Source organism: Chlorocebus sabaeus, chromosome 16, assembly GCF_047675955.1.
Source record: "Chlorocebus sabaeus isolate Y175 chromosome 16, mChlSab1.0.hap1, whole genome shotgun sequence".
NCBI classification, from domain to species: domain Eukaryota; kingdom Metazoa; phylum Chordata; class Mammalia; order Primates; family Cercopithecidae; genus Chlorocebus; species Chlorocebus sabaeus.
The window spans coordinates 79,838,024-79,851,845 of NC_132919.1; the positions used below are offsets into that span (position 1 = coordinate 79,838,024).

Sequence of the window (13,822 nt, forward strand, 5' to 3'; positions counted from 1 at the left end):
ATGTATCTTTGTGTTGAGGGAGGGTCTCTGGATCCGAGACTCTCTGAAGGAAGCTGTGACCTCTTCGTCAGGGTGTGGGGAACACTTCCCCCCTCCCTTTTGCCCAGAGCCAGTTTTGGGTTTATTTTAACCAGCAATGCTGAGTTGCTGTTCTCCCCTAGCAAACAGAACCCTAGTGTTCCTCTGTGACTGGTAAAAGACCTACCTCCTCCCTGCATCATCTTGTAGATTTTGCTCTCAATGTGGAGCTGAGGGTGTTTGGTTTTGACACATTCAAGCTTGATGGCAACTTCTTCTCCTGCAGCAATGTCCGTACCTTGGCAAAGAAAGAAAACCACAACAGGAATTACCTGGTGTCCACCAAATACCCAACATGCTGGAGAAACGACAAGCACTATGTGAGTTTTCCAGGAAGGACCAAGTAATGGACGTGTTCTCCTTTCTAGCATAGTAAGGCGGGCTCATTGGCTAACACATCTCTGGGGGAAGTTATCCTTAGTCCCATTTTCACAACAGGACAAATTTGAACTGCACAGAAAGTCTATGCGGTTTCCATCACCCGCCTACCAGTCTCCAGGTGCTGCAGCTCCCTCTCCACAGTAGCCCTTTTGGTCTGCGTCCTCCCATCAGCCCTGCCCAGGGCCCCTGCATCCGCCTGCCCCAGACAGCCCATGGTGGAGCTCCAGGGTGCCATTCCCTTTTCTCCACGCTGCCTTGACAGGCCTCTGGGAGGGGGTGGTTTGAGATTCCCCCTGAGGAAGGGCTGTGTTTTTACCCAACAATCACAGCCCTAGTCCACCCAGGCCCAGCATCGCAGGCAGCGGAAGTCATCTCCAGCCAACCTACTGCACGCAAACACCCTCTGCCAGGCAGAGGGAGGCCCTTCTCCGTTCCTGGGGCCACAAAGCCAGAAGAATCGCCTGTTTTCAAAGCCCGAAATGCACCACCTACCAACACACAACGGTCGCACATCTTTCGTCAGTCAATGGCTAAAACCAATGACACATCTAATACCCTGACGACTGGACTATGAGTTTGGAGGCAAAATTACACTTTTTATCTAGAAATGTTCCATCTCTGCTTTACTCTGATCAATGACAAACGTGACAACCACCATCCCTCTCGGGTTCACCCACAAATACTCCCGAGTTTGACTCTGGCCCAAAGCCTTCCCCAAATCCACTGCGTGAGGCACCCCAGGAGCTCTAACCAAAGAGGAGAGAAAAAGCTGCACACAGCACATATTCAGCTCTCTCCTCTTCCATCACGGATCCCTTCGGAGTATAAGACACTGGAATTGGCCGGGCGCGGTGGCTCACGCCTGTAATCCCAGCACTTTGGGAGGCCAAAGGGGGCAGATCACGAGATCAGGAGATCGAGACCATCCTCGCTAACACGGTGAAATCCCGTCTCTACTAAAAATACAAAAAATTAGCCGGGCCTGGTGGCGGCACCTGTAGTCCCAGCTACTCGGGAGGCTGAGGCAGGAGAATGGCGTAAACCCGGGAGGCGGAGCTTGCAGTGAGCCAAGATCATGTCACCGCACTCCAGCCTGGGCGACAGAGCAAGGCTCCGTCTCAAAAAAAAAAAAAAAAAAAAAAAAGACACTGGAATCCTTCCCAACAGTGTGGCTATGTGCAAAGGAATTCACACTAGCTTCAGCAGCCCAGACAGAGCCCTGGAAGACTTCTTTCCCTGGGAGACTAGTGCTGGGCAAAGCGACCTGGCTAGTTCTTAGTGACTCAGTTTCTCTTGTCAATGGAGATCAGTGGTGAGGTCTGACATCTGTTTCATGAGAGTCGTGGAGATGAACGGGTTAACAGTTTCTCATACAGCTCTTTAAGATTCCCTGATGAAAGGCAGAGTAAGGTCAAGTGAGCACTAGAGCCGTCTGCTGACATCCACACACGTCCACTGAACACCCAAGAACCCCCTCATCTGCCCAGATGGTGGCATGAGATGTGCCACTCCCGGCCTGGGCCTCAAACCCATCGCCACTGCTGCGTTCCATTGGAATCGCCATCATCAGGTCATCGCCAATGACCATTCTAGATTTACGAACGTCACTTACTATCAACAGAGACTCTTCAGAGCACTCAAGGTAATAAATTTTGTTTTTCCTGCCTACAGTTGGGACAGTCTATCCAATTACAAGAGAAATGACTTCATCGAAAAATGTACTGTGCAAATGAAAATCGAACTTTGAGTTCCTTTAAGGACCTGGACTCTGAACTCAACTCGCCAGCCGGGAGGGAGGGTGACTCATCCCACTAGTTATGTCAGCAGCTCCCTGAACCCCCAAGCAGGCGCAGTGCAGCCTCAGACAGCACCGCCACCCTCGCCAGCTGGCAGCCCAGTGACTCCACGGCCTGGGGCCACACAGCCTGCTGACTAGCATCTCTCGCTCCACCTCTCTGTAGATGATACATCTAATGTCTGCCAGTCACACCTGCAACACTGACTGTCGTGGGACAAAGTCATCACCAGCCGCTCTGGCACACACCACCAATCACACCCTATCATGGGGCTGGGACCTCTTGCTGTGCAAGCACACAGAGCCAGCCCTGCTGTGGAACCAGACACCAAGGTTGCCCCGAGTCCCTACAGGGGAGCAGAGGATGCAGGCCCTGCACCCAGATGTGAGGACGGCAACTCTCTGGGGCCTCCAGCAGGCACCTCATCACCTGCTATGCAGAAGCATCAAGCAGCAGAGCATCATGGTCTGTGCATTCCTTGGGCACCACCTGCCTCAAGGTCGCTGAGCACTGCTCAGACCCCCTGGCCTGCAGCCCTGTCCCACCTCACCCACCGGGGGCACCCCACACTCTACCAGCCGTGCTGCTCAGTCAGGTCCTCCAGCTGCCACCAGTCCACAAGGCAGCACGGAGGCGCTGAGTAACTGTGGTGGCAATCTGGCATCGCTGCAGCATTTTGACCTTATTATACACAAGTTTTGGTGTGCAACAGATTGAAAATTACAAGCCTGGTCCTTCACCACAGGTTAAATCTGAGAAGCACGACTAAAAGGGGAATGAGAATTTGAAAGACCCTGAGCCCTGGGTGTCAGAATCAAAACAAACCAAAACCTGGCGACACGCAGATCACCAGGTTGTCTGGGTTGTCTGTTTATACAAAGGACATTCTATCAGCAAAACAACCTCAACTCTTCCCTGCAGCTCAACAATCCTGGTCTGCTCTGAGACAGGGCTTTCCTCAGTCCATGTTTGGGTGTCAGTTAATGTTAATCCTACAAAAACAAAAAGATGTCCCTCAAGTTCAGCAGACAAAAGCAGATGGTGGCCCGGTGTGGTGGTTCACGCCTGTAATCTCAGCACTTTGGTAGGCTAAGGCTGATGGATCACTTGAGGTCAGGCATTCGAGACCAGCCTGGTCCACATGGTGAAACCCCGTCTCTACTATAAATACAGAAAAAATTAGCCAAGCGTGGTGGTGTGCGCCTGTAACCCCAGCTACTCAGGAGGTTGAGGCGGAAGAACTGCTTGAACCCAGAAGGCAGGGGTTGCAGTGAGCTGAGATTGTGCCACTGCACCCCAGCCTGGGAGACAGAAAGATACTTTGTCTTAAAAAAAAAAAAAAAAAAAAAAAAAAGGCCAGGCGCGGTGGCTCAAGCCTGTAATCCCAGCACTTTGGGAGGCCGAGATGGGCGGATCACGAGGTCAGGAGAACGAGACCATCCTGGCTAACACGGTGAAACCCTTTCTGTAATAAAAAATACAAAAAGCTAGCTGGGCGAGGCGGCGGGCGCCTGTAGTCCCAGCTACTCAGGAGGCTGAGGCAGGAGAATGGTGTAAACCCGGGAGGCAGAGCTTGCAATGAGCTGAGATCCGGCCACTGCAACACTGCACTCCAGCCTGGGTGACAGAGTGAGATTCCGTCTCAAAAAAAAAAAAAAAAAAAAAAAAAAAAAAAAAAGCAGATGGTGAATTAAGTGAACCTAACCAGAGTGTGGCCCTGTCCTGGCACAGGAGGGTAATTCTGAATTACCAGCCTGGACGCTGGCAACTCCCATTAAGGATTGTCTTGTCAACAAAGAAACAGGGAGACGCCTTGAGCAGCAGGACAAAGGTCACCTCACAGGGCAGCGGTCAGCAGTACCACGACTTCTCATTACAGACGCTTGAGTTAAGCAGAGTCCACGGTCAACAGAGGCTACAGCCCTCAACACTGCAGTGAGGAGACCCCGGAAGCTACAGTGAGAACAGGTGCCCGCTCTCCTCTCACGGCTGGTCAGCGTCTTGGGGTCCTACTGCATGCCAGGCACCCTGCAGGCTGCCTCTTGAGAAATCAGTCAGTGAGGGGAAAAACGTGTGCTTCAGAGATGAAGAAGCAGTTAGCTCCCAAAACATACTCGTGCACATTACGAGGTCAGTCCATCCATGTAACAGGTGGACAAACGGAGGCCCTGACAAGCTGATGGTGCGATGGGATCAAGTACAAATGCCAACAGATGCACCTGTCCAGCCCACCAGCCAGGTAATCCAGTCCTGCCACTCACCTGCAGAACACACTACGGGTGAGAACAGAGGCCAGTTGGGCTCTCACTGCCTCTCTGCATGGGCCCCCTGCGGGAAAAACACAGCGCCTCTCCCTCTAACGTGGCCCAGCTGAACACTCTCCTTCCCCCAGACACCCCTGTGGTACTAGGGCTGGGAACTCGTGGTCCACATTAAGGACACTGTCTGTTTTCAAATGTTATCAAGTTTATTTTCAGTGGTACTCTGCCAGCAAAAATGAAAGGACTTCTGGTTTATGGCCACACCACACGGACATGAATGTGGAGGGCAGCACAGGGCTGAGGCCAGGTCACACGACAGGCTGCCAAGGTGTGCGCTCCACAGGTTGTGTGTGGGCTGTGCCGCCTCCCAGCCTGCCCTCCTGAAGGGCCTTCCAGATCTGGCAATCTCGGACTGAAGACTGAGATTGTTCTTTTTGGGGTCCCACTTTCCAAAGCCTGGGCATTCAAGAAATAGCCCCAAAATACTGCCCCCTTTGAAGGGGCAATTTTGGAACACAACAACTCAGCGGGGTCCTGCAGTGCAGCCCTGCCCTCCAACTCTCACAGCAGGGTCGGGGCAGGCAGGCCCACACCACACTTCTAGCCCACGGGCACTCCACTGAAGCACAGCCTTCCCCCCACCTTCCCGGGCTCAAACACCGGAAAGCACAGCAAGTCCCCAGTGGAAAAACAAAAACCCAAAAGCCAGGCTCAAAGCAAGGTGAACCCCACCTGGAGGACACCACAGTGACAACAGTAGGAATGGTCTTAATGATACTCATACTAGAATACACACGACACGCAGAGGTCAAGATGAAGACCTAGTTCCTCAATTTATGTCTAACTGGCTGCCCAAACAAAACTATGGCGGGGATGACCAACCCATCTCAAGGTCTTCAGATCAGCCATCTTTGACTCTAACTGCCATTCTGCTCAGACCCACGCTTCTTCCAAACTGCCTTACTCCGGCTAACGTGACCACCTCGCCTTTCATTTCCTCAGAGGGGTCATCTGAAAGGACCACAGTGTGGCCAGGAGCCAATGCTGACGGAAAAAAAAAAAAAAAATCAGCTGTGCCCAACCCTACTCAAGTAACTGGACGTGTACCCTGATGGATGGCTGTCTGGGGGGGCCCAACCCCAGGGAGTCAGAGCCACAGCCGCCTGCAGTCCCGTATCCAGCATGACTGTATGCCCAGCGAGAGGTGAGGCCCGGAGGGTGGAACACTGAGTGAGGAGAGAGCCTTCCACCCTCCACCTCTGGAATCACTTGGTGACAACCACACCAAAATTTGTCTGACTCTATCTTTGGAAAGCACAAAAGTTGTTTGACAAGGTCTCAGAGAAGAGAACAGAAAGTTTCAAAGTACTTCTTTCTTTTTTTTTTTTAGACAGAGTCTCACTCCATCACCCAGGCTGGAGTGCAGTGGTATGATCTTGGCTCACTGTAACCTCCGCCTCCCAGGTTCAAGTGATTCTCGTGCCTCAGCCTCCCAAGTAGCTGGAATTACAGGTGGCCACCACCATGCCTGGCTAATTTTTGTATTTTTAGTAGAGACAGAATTTCGCCACGTTGGCCAGGCTGGTCTCAAACTCCTGACCTCGAGTGATCCGCTCGCCTTGGCCTCCCAAAGTGCTGGGATTACAGGCGTGAGCCACTGCACCCGGCCCACAATACTTCTTTTTGATGCCTGCCTAAAGGTGGGTAATGGACTGGCTTTGCAGTGTAACTCAGATCCTGGGATTAAAACTTTCGCCAAAATCTACTGTTCTATACATAAGCCAAACGCCTTCCATTTACCAAGCACCCTGACTTCCAAAACACTGCCAAGACACATCCAGCTGACCACCTGGTATAAATGTTTAAACAGTCAAACCCAAATGTCTAAGGCATATGTACAGGTTCAAAAGCAACAACATGGCATATGACGGGGTTACCCGGCAGATTAACCAGGCACCCAAAGTATGAGCCACCCATATGTATGGATTCAGCCTAACACTGTCAGCCCACCGGGTCCTGAGTTCTCTCTCTGGTGAAAAGTGGGAAGGGAGTGAGAACTGGGTACTGTCCACATGTGGGTTCATCTAAAAGGTATGACCAGAGGCATTACTGACATCTCATGGGATTCCTGACCCTGGCTGACAGATGCCCCCGAAGCTAGGGCTGCTGGAACAGAAAACAGCTCTCCTCAAAGGTCTGCAGCAGCCCCTCTGCAGGCACACCACCTCAGGCTGCATATCCTCAAATGCAAGAGGTCTTGGAACAACTCGTGCACTGCACAATCCCACTGACAAGCGCAGAAAATTGTTACTTTAAAATTACAAACTTCCGCCAGGCGCAGTGGCTTCCCAGCACTTTGGGAGGCCGAAGTGGGCGGATCACTTGAGATCGGGCGTTGGAGACCAGCCTGACCAACATGAAGAAACCCCGTCTCTACTAAATATACAAAATTAGCCCGGCGTGGTAGCGCATGCCTGTAATCTCAGCTACTAGGGAGGCTGAGGTAGGAGAATCGCTTGAACCTGGGAGGCCGAGATCGCGCCATTGCCCTCCAACCTGGGCAACAAGAGCGAAACTCCGTTTCAAAAAAGGAAAAAAAAAAAATTACAAACTTGAAGATTTAAGCCAACCTTTCATTACACTTGTGTTCACGTGCATATTTTTCCATTGTAAATATGACACACCCCAGAACGTTCTAAGCCCATTTTTTCTGAAATCTACCGTGAGACTGTTACAGTCTAAAGGACAGCTCATGAGTACAACTACTTCATCTGCCTCTCACTTCGCCAGCATCTTAACCCTGGGTGACTTTCTCTACAGTCACCTGAACTTAACCCTTGCTCATCTGCACTCAGTCACGCTCCAAGGCCAAGGGGCACAGGTGAGAGAGAACCGCCAGCGGTCAGTCATCAGGGCGGCTGCGAGGCGGAGGGCAAGCTCCGCTCCTAGCCGGGCCACTCCCCCACTCCCACAAGGCATTTGGGTCTTTCTGACATTTTCCCCCACGCGTGCAAGACGCAGGGGCAGCCTCTGTGGGGGGAGCCAGACAGCCCCGGACCGGGCTGCGGAAGAAAGACCGTGGCCTTTGTTTACTGCGGTGACCTTAGGCGTGGAGGAAGCCGACGCCCGCTCCGCGGCCCCGGCCTTGCCCCCTCCCCGCCCACGGCCCGCTGCCCCCACCCCCGCCCTGCCCCTCCCCCAGGCCCGCCTCCCCACGCCCCACCCAGCCCTTCCCGGGTCCGCTCCCCACGACCCTGCCCCTACCCGGGTCAGCGCCCCCGAGCCCATGCCCCACCCCGGGTCAGCTCCCCTGTCCCCTCCTCCCTCCAGACCCTGCTCCCCCGACCTGGCCCTGCCCCTCCCCCACGTCCGCTCCCCACTGCCCTCCCCACCCCCGGCCGCGCTCGCCTAGTGGCCGTTGGGTTCTGGCCAAGACCCGGCGGCGCCCCGACTTGCACGCAGACCCCGCGGGGGCCGCCACTTCCTTCCGCGGTCGCGATTGGTCTTGGCAGCCGCCGGGCCCGGGTCCTCGAACGGCGGGCGGGGGCGGCGGGGCCTCACCGAGATAGATGTCTCCGAAGGAGCCGCTGCCGATCTTCCGGCCCAGCCGGTACCTGTTCCCGACTCTCAGCTCCATGGCGGCGGCGGCGGCGGCGGCGGCCCGATTCGCTCCTGCCCTCCCGGCCGCTTCCTGGGTCTGAACTCCGGGAGGCGGCGCCGCTGCTGCCGCTACTGCGGGTCCGGCTGCCGGCTCCGCCCCCCTCACGGCCCCGCTTTCACCATCGCTTTCCTGTCACCCTGCCGCTCCCAGCGCCTCAATACGGGGCGGATGGGACAGTCCGAGCGCCGCCGCCGCTGCTCCGGCCCCTGCCGACCCCGCTTGCCCTCTCCCCGCCGCGGATGGACTCGGATCTTCCGGGCCTAAATCCCCCTTCAGCTGCCTAAAGGAGCCGCCGCCATCGCGCTGTGACGTCACTTCCCCTAGCAACCCGGCGGGGCGGGGCCGCGGCGCTCCGGGGGCGGGGCCTGGCCCTCGGGGGCGGGGCCGGGCGGGGCGAGCGCTCCAGGCCTCCTCCCAACTCTGCGCAGAGCCAAGCCGTTCTGCCCCGCACCGTCCCGTTACCCCCGGACCTCGGGCCCCCAGCCCCTTCCACCTGCAGTCTCCCGCTGCTCTCGCGGGGGCTTTTCGTGTGTCCCCCGAGATGTCGAGGAAGCCAGATGAGTTCCTCGCGACAGGGGGTGCCTTTTGCAGGAGGGGACAGGTAGCTGAGGCCTGGACAGAGTGACAGGCCAGGCTCAGGGGACACAGGGGAGACCCCTTCACTGGGCTACCAGTTCCCGGACTTGGGGCATCCCAGGACGTCAGCATCTGCGGCCTTACCTCGTGACACCTAAGGCAAGAGACAGAGCGGGCCCGTGCTCTCGGAGGTCCTGATGTCCAGCTTGGAGGTCAAGGGCAAAGCCACCACCTTTCACAATACGAGGCCAGACCACCTGCCTCCCGCCAGTCCCTGCAGCCTGGAGACCAAGTCAACATTCTTATCTGTGTGGGTTCTGAATGTTCCTCCTTGCAAAAGAAAACAAGGAGTGGATGTTCAGGTTGATGGCCAGCTTCAAAGATTGGGGCCTTTGATTCCCATCGCTGGGAAGAAAGCCCTTCAGACAAGCCTCCTGGGCTGCGGTGCATGGGGACCTTGAAGAACCCGTACCCATGGTCCCACGTCCATGTATGTCGAGACCTGTCACATCCTCGCTGAAACTCAAGAACGTGAAGCAGGTGAATGTGTGTTTTGAGGCAGTAGCATACCAGGGCTCTGGTGTGGGCACCACAGCGTGAGTGAGACAACAGCCTCAGCCCATCCAGGTCACTGCAGAAGAGGAAAGCAGTCCCCGCAGGCCCCACAGTGGTGCCCGCCTTTCTCCACCCCCAAGTCCTTCCTCTCCACCCCTCAGCTCCAAACAGCTGGAGGTTGGGTCTGGGAGGCAGGCGTCCATTCCTGAAGTTACACAGCAGGGCCTGGAGACAGGAGATGCCGCCAGCCAGACCACCGTCAGTCACTAATGAGGCACAGGCAGTCGGAACTGCCCAGTTTCTGAGTTACAGGAGCCTGAGGTGGGGGCTGCCAGACTAGTAAAACTGACCTTATTGGCAGGATCGCTCATGGCTTTTCTGTTGATGAACAGAGCCCAGCTCTCCCGCGGTGACTGTGATCCTTCTTCCTGGGGAGTCCTGCTCTCCCTGACCAGGGGCACCTGCCCACCTGTCGGCTGCTCCTCCCTCAACTGGTCCTCCTGGGCTCTGATGGCCCCAACATTTCTAGCTCTTCTCACCCACAGTGCCCCAGCTTCATGCAGCTGCAGCAGGTACTGTGCCCGTCTGCCTGGCTTTTGTGTGTTTGTGTCTTGACTCTATAACCTGTGCACACACAGAGGACTGTGGTGTAGTGGGGATGGCCAGAGCCCTGGGAACGTGCAGGCTGGGCAAGGTGAGGGAGGCTGATTGTTGTGGCTCCCCCACCACCAGCCCCAGCCACAACAAACTGACAAAGGAAGAGGACAGTGGTGCCCTGGAGCCCCGGGGTCAGAGAGAGGAGGACAAAACAGATGTGGAGCCCAGAGCATGACACCACCCCTTCCGAAAAGACAGGATGCAGACATGGCATGAACAGGACATCCTGCAGCCAGAGCCCCAGGTTCTGAGCTAGAAAACTGTCAGCAGGGGGCTGAAGCTGAGGATAGTCATTGCCAAGGAACAGCCTCCGTCACAGGGGAGACGCTTGCACAGATGCGGTGATAAGGGAGGGATGAGGGGTTGGTGACTGCTGGGAACAGGCGTGTGAGGCAGAGTCTCCAGGCATGGTCTGTGGGGTGGTTTGATGATACTAGGACATCTTTCAGACTAGAAGGACGTACTGCCCTGCAGGCTGGAAAGCCCCCTGAGCTCCCAGCAGGACGTATGAGGGCAAGCCCACACACCCGGGCCCGCCCTGATAAACTCCTGAACACCGAAGTGTCTCCTTTACTGTGGCTATCAAGAAATACCTGAGGCTGGGCAATTTATGAAGAATCATGATGTAATTTGTATATTTGTCCCTACTAAACCTCATGTTGGATTGTAAACCCCAAGGTTGGAGGTGGGGTTTACACTGAGTGGTGGCTGAGAGGTGGCTGGACGATGGGGGTGGATTTCTCAGAAATGTTTAGCACCATCCCCTTGGTGCTGTCCTTGAGATAGTGAGTTCTCCTGAGATCTGGTTATTTAAAAGTGTGGGGCACCTCTCTCGCTCGCTCGCTCCTGCTCTGGCTAGGTGACCTGCCTGCTCCCCCATTGCCTTTCACCATGATCTGAAGCTTCCAGAGGCCTCCCCAGAAGCCAAGCAGGTGCCAGCACCATGCTTCCTGTCAAGCCTGCAGAACCATGAGCCAAGTAAACCTCTTCTCGTTATTTATTTATTTATTTATTTTGACACAGCGTCTCGCTCTGTCACCCAGGCCAGAGTGCAGTGGCGCAGTCTCGGCTCACTGCAACTTGCACCTCTGGGGTTCAAGCGATTCTCCTGTCTCAGCTTCCTGAGTAGCTGGGACTACAGGCACACGCCACCATGCCTGGCTAATTTTTCATATTTTTTGTAGACATGGGGTCTTACTATGTTGCCCAGACTGGTCTCAAACTCCTAAGCTCAAGTGATCCATCCACCTCAGCCTCCCAAAGTGCTGGGATCACAGGCATGAGCCACCATGCCTGGCGCTCTTTTCTTTTAAAATTGCCCAGTCCTAAGTATTTCTTTATAGCAAGGCAACCACAGCCTAACATAGCTCATGATGCTGAGGTCTCGAAAGTTCAAGATTGGGCGTCTGCCCCTGGTGAGGGTCTTGCTGCCTCCACTCATGGCAGGTGAAGGGGAGCTGGAGTGTGTGGAGACCGCGTGCGAGAGGCAGCCGGGGCACGTGGAGACCGTGTGCAAGAGGGAGCCGGGGCGCATGGAGACCACGTGCGGGAGGGAGCCGGGGTGTGTGGAGACCGCGTGTGAGAGGGAGCTGGAGGAGTGGGGAAGTATAGACCTTTTTTTTTTTTTTAAAGATGGAGGTTGCAAACTCCGCCTCCGAGGTTCAAGCGATTCTTCTGCCTCAACCTCCTGAGTAGCTGGGATTACAGGCACCCGCCACCATGCCCAGGTAATTTTTGTATTTTTAGTAGAGACAGGGTTTCACCATGTTGGTCAGGCTGGTCTCAAACTCCTGACCTCGTGATCCGCTCGCCTCGGCCTCCCAAAGTGCTGGGATTACAGGCGTGAGGCACCACATCTGGCTGTGCAGGCCTTTTTAAAAGCACCTCTTTCTGGAACTAGTAAGAGTGAAAACTCACTCATTACCAAGAGGACAGCACCAAGCCATTCGTGAGGAATCCACCCCCATGACCCAGACACCTCCAACACTGGGGATCAGATTTCAACTGAGGTTTGAAGGGACCAACACCCAAACTATAGCAACAGGGAAAGGAAAGTTTATGGATACCCATTTAGAAAGAATCTGCTAAGAAAGGGAAAGAATCAGGCCGGGCGAGGTGCTCACACCTGGAATCCCAGCACTTTGGGAGACCAAGGCAGGTAGATCACCTGAGGTCAGGAGTTTGAGACCAGCCTGGCCAACATGTGAAACTCTGTCTCTACTAAACATGCAAACATTAGCCAGGTGTGGTGGCATGTACCTGTAGTCCCAGCCACCCAGGAGGCCGAGGCAAGAGAATCCCTCGAATCCGTGAGGCGGAGGTTGCAGTTAGCTGAGATCCTGCCACTGCACTCCGCCCAGGCAACAAGAGCGAGACTGTATCTCAAAAACAAACAAACAACAACAACAACAAAGTGAAAGAATCAGACTGGCTTGGGGCTCTGCTGTCACCTGCCCATGACCTCCCCAAAGCGTGTATCAGAAACTGACCTGCCTAGTGCATCAGTGGAGTGGGTGCTTTGGAGGGGGGCTTGGATCGTGAGGCCCCGCCCTCATGAATGGCTTAGTGCCTGGTGAAAGGGCTTGATGGAGGGAGTTTGGTCCCTTTTCCCCTTTTGTCTCTCTGCTGTGTGAGGACACCACGTTCCTCCCCTCTGCAGGACACAGTAACAAGCTGTCATCTTGGGAGGAGACACCAGGCCCTGACCAGACGCTGAACCTGCCAGCATCCTCATCTTGGACTTCCCAGCCCCCAGAACTGAGAGAAATAAATTTCTGTTCTTTATAAATACCCAGTCCATGGTGTTTTGTTACAGCAGCACGAACAGACTGAGATAGTGGCTTACACATAACTGGAAGCTGCAGAAAACGTCTTCAGGCAGCCAAGACGGCTCTCAGGACTCATGCCTGGCACAGACGCCATCTGCCTGGCAGGGCGAAGAAAGGCGTCTGTGGGTGTGGGAGGATGCCGAGTCTAACACCCTGAGCCCAGCCAGGAAGGGGCCAGGAAGGCCTCCCTGTGAACGACGAATGAAACGGAACCCAGATCTCAGACAGGGCAGGGAAGGGGAGGGGGCACCACGTCAAGCAGCACTGTCTGTGTAAGTTGGCACCTGCGCACACCTGCATGCACACATGTGTGTTGTGTGTGTATGGACCACATGTTAGAAATGGATGTGTGCATATGTCTGCGTGTGTGTGCATTTATGCACACACAGTACACAGGTGCATGCACACCATGTACATACATGTTCGCATATGTGCACATGTGTGTATGTGCATGTGTTTGTGTGTGCATGCACACAGCATGCATGTGTGTGTATACTTGCATGCATGCTAACATATGGCAGAGAATAAATAATGATCACCTCTCTGGAACTGGGTAAAGTAAGTGCTAAACAGATTTTCTACAGGAAATGCTGCTGCAAGGAATTCCTCTGTAGGCTAGCACTAAAACCTGGAAGCTGGGGGCAGGGAGCAGTGGGGAGTGAAAATCTTCCCAGAGCTCTCATCAGAAGTGAGGAAGGCTGGATACGGTGTCTCATGCCAGTAATCCCACGCTTTGAGAGGCAAAGGCAGGAGGATCACTTGAGCCCAGGAGTTTGAGACCAGTCCGGGCAACATGACGAATCCCCATTTCTGTAAAAATACAATTAGCCAAGCATTGTGGTGCACACCTGCAGTCCCAGCTACTTGGGAGGCTGAGGCAGGAGGATTGCTTGAGCCCCGGAGGTCTAGGTTTCAGTGGCCGTGATCGCACCACTGTACTCCAGCCTGGAAGACAGAGTGAGACCCTGTTTCAAAAAAAAAAAAAAAAAATGAATGATGGCCAGGCACGGTGGCTCACACTGTAATTCC

General features: G+C 54.7%; 1 protein-coding gene across 3 annotated transcripts in view; it reads right to left on the bottom strand.

The window, feature by feature from the left end:
- CSNK1D (casein kinase 1 delta) overlaps positions 1-8,484 on the bottom strand; it is a 32,894-nt gene extending 24,410 nt beyond the window's left edge. For all 3 annotated transcript variants that reach the window (XM_008013349.3, XM_008013350.3, XM_008013352.3), the window contains exons 1-2: positions 8,078-8,484; positions 206-316 (exon numbers count right to left, since the gene is read on the bottom strand). In XM_008013349.3, the coding sequence (XP_008011540.1) occupies positions 206-316; positions 8,078-8,153 (187 nt within the window). In that variant the 5' untranslated portion in view covers positions 8,154-8,484. The remainder of the gene's footprint in view (positions 1-205; positions 317-8,077) is intronic.
- Between the last annotated feature and the right edge of the window lie 5,338 nt (positions 8,485-13,822).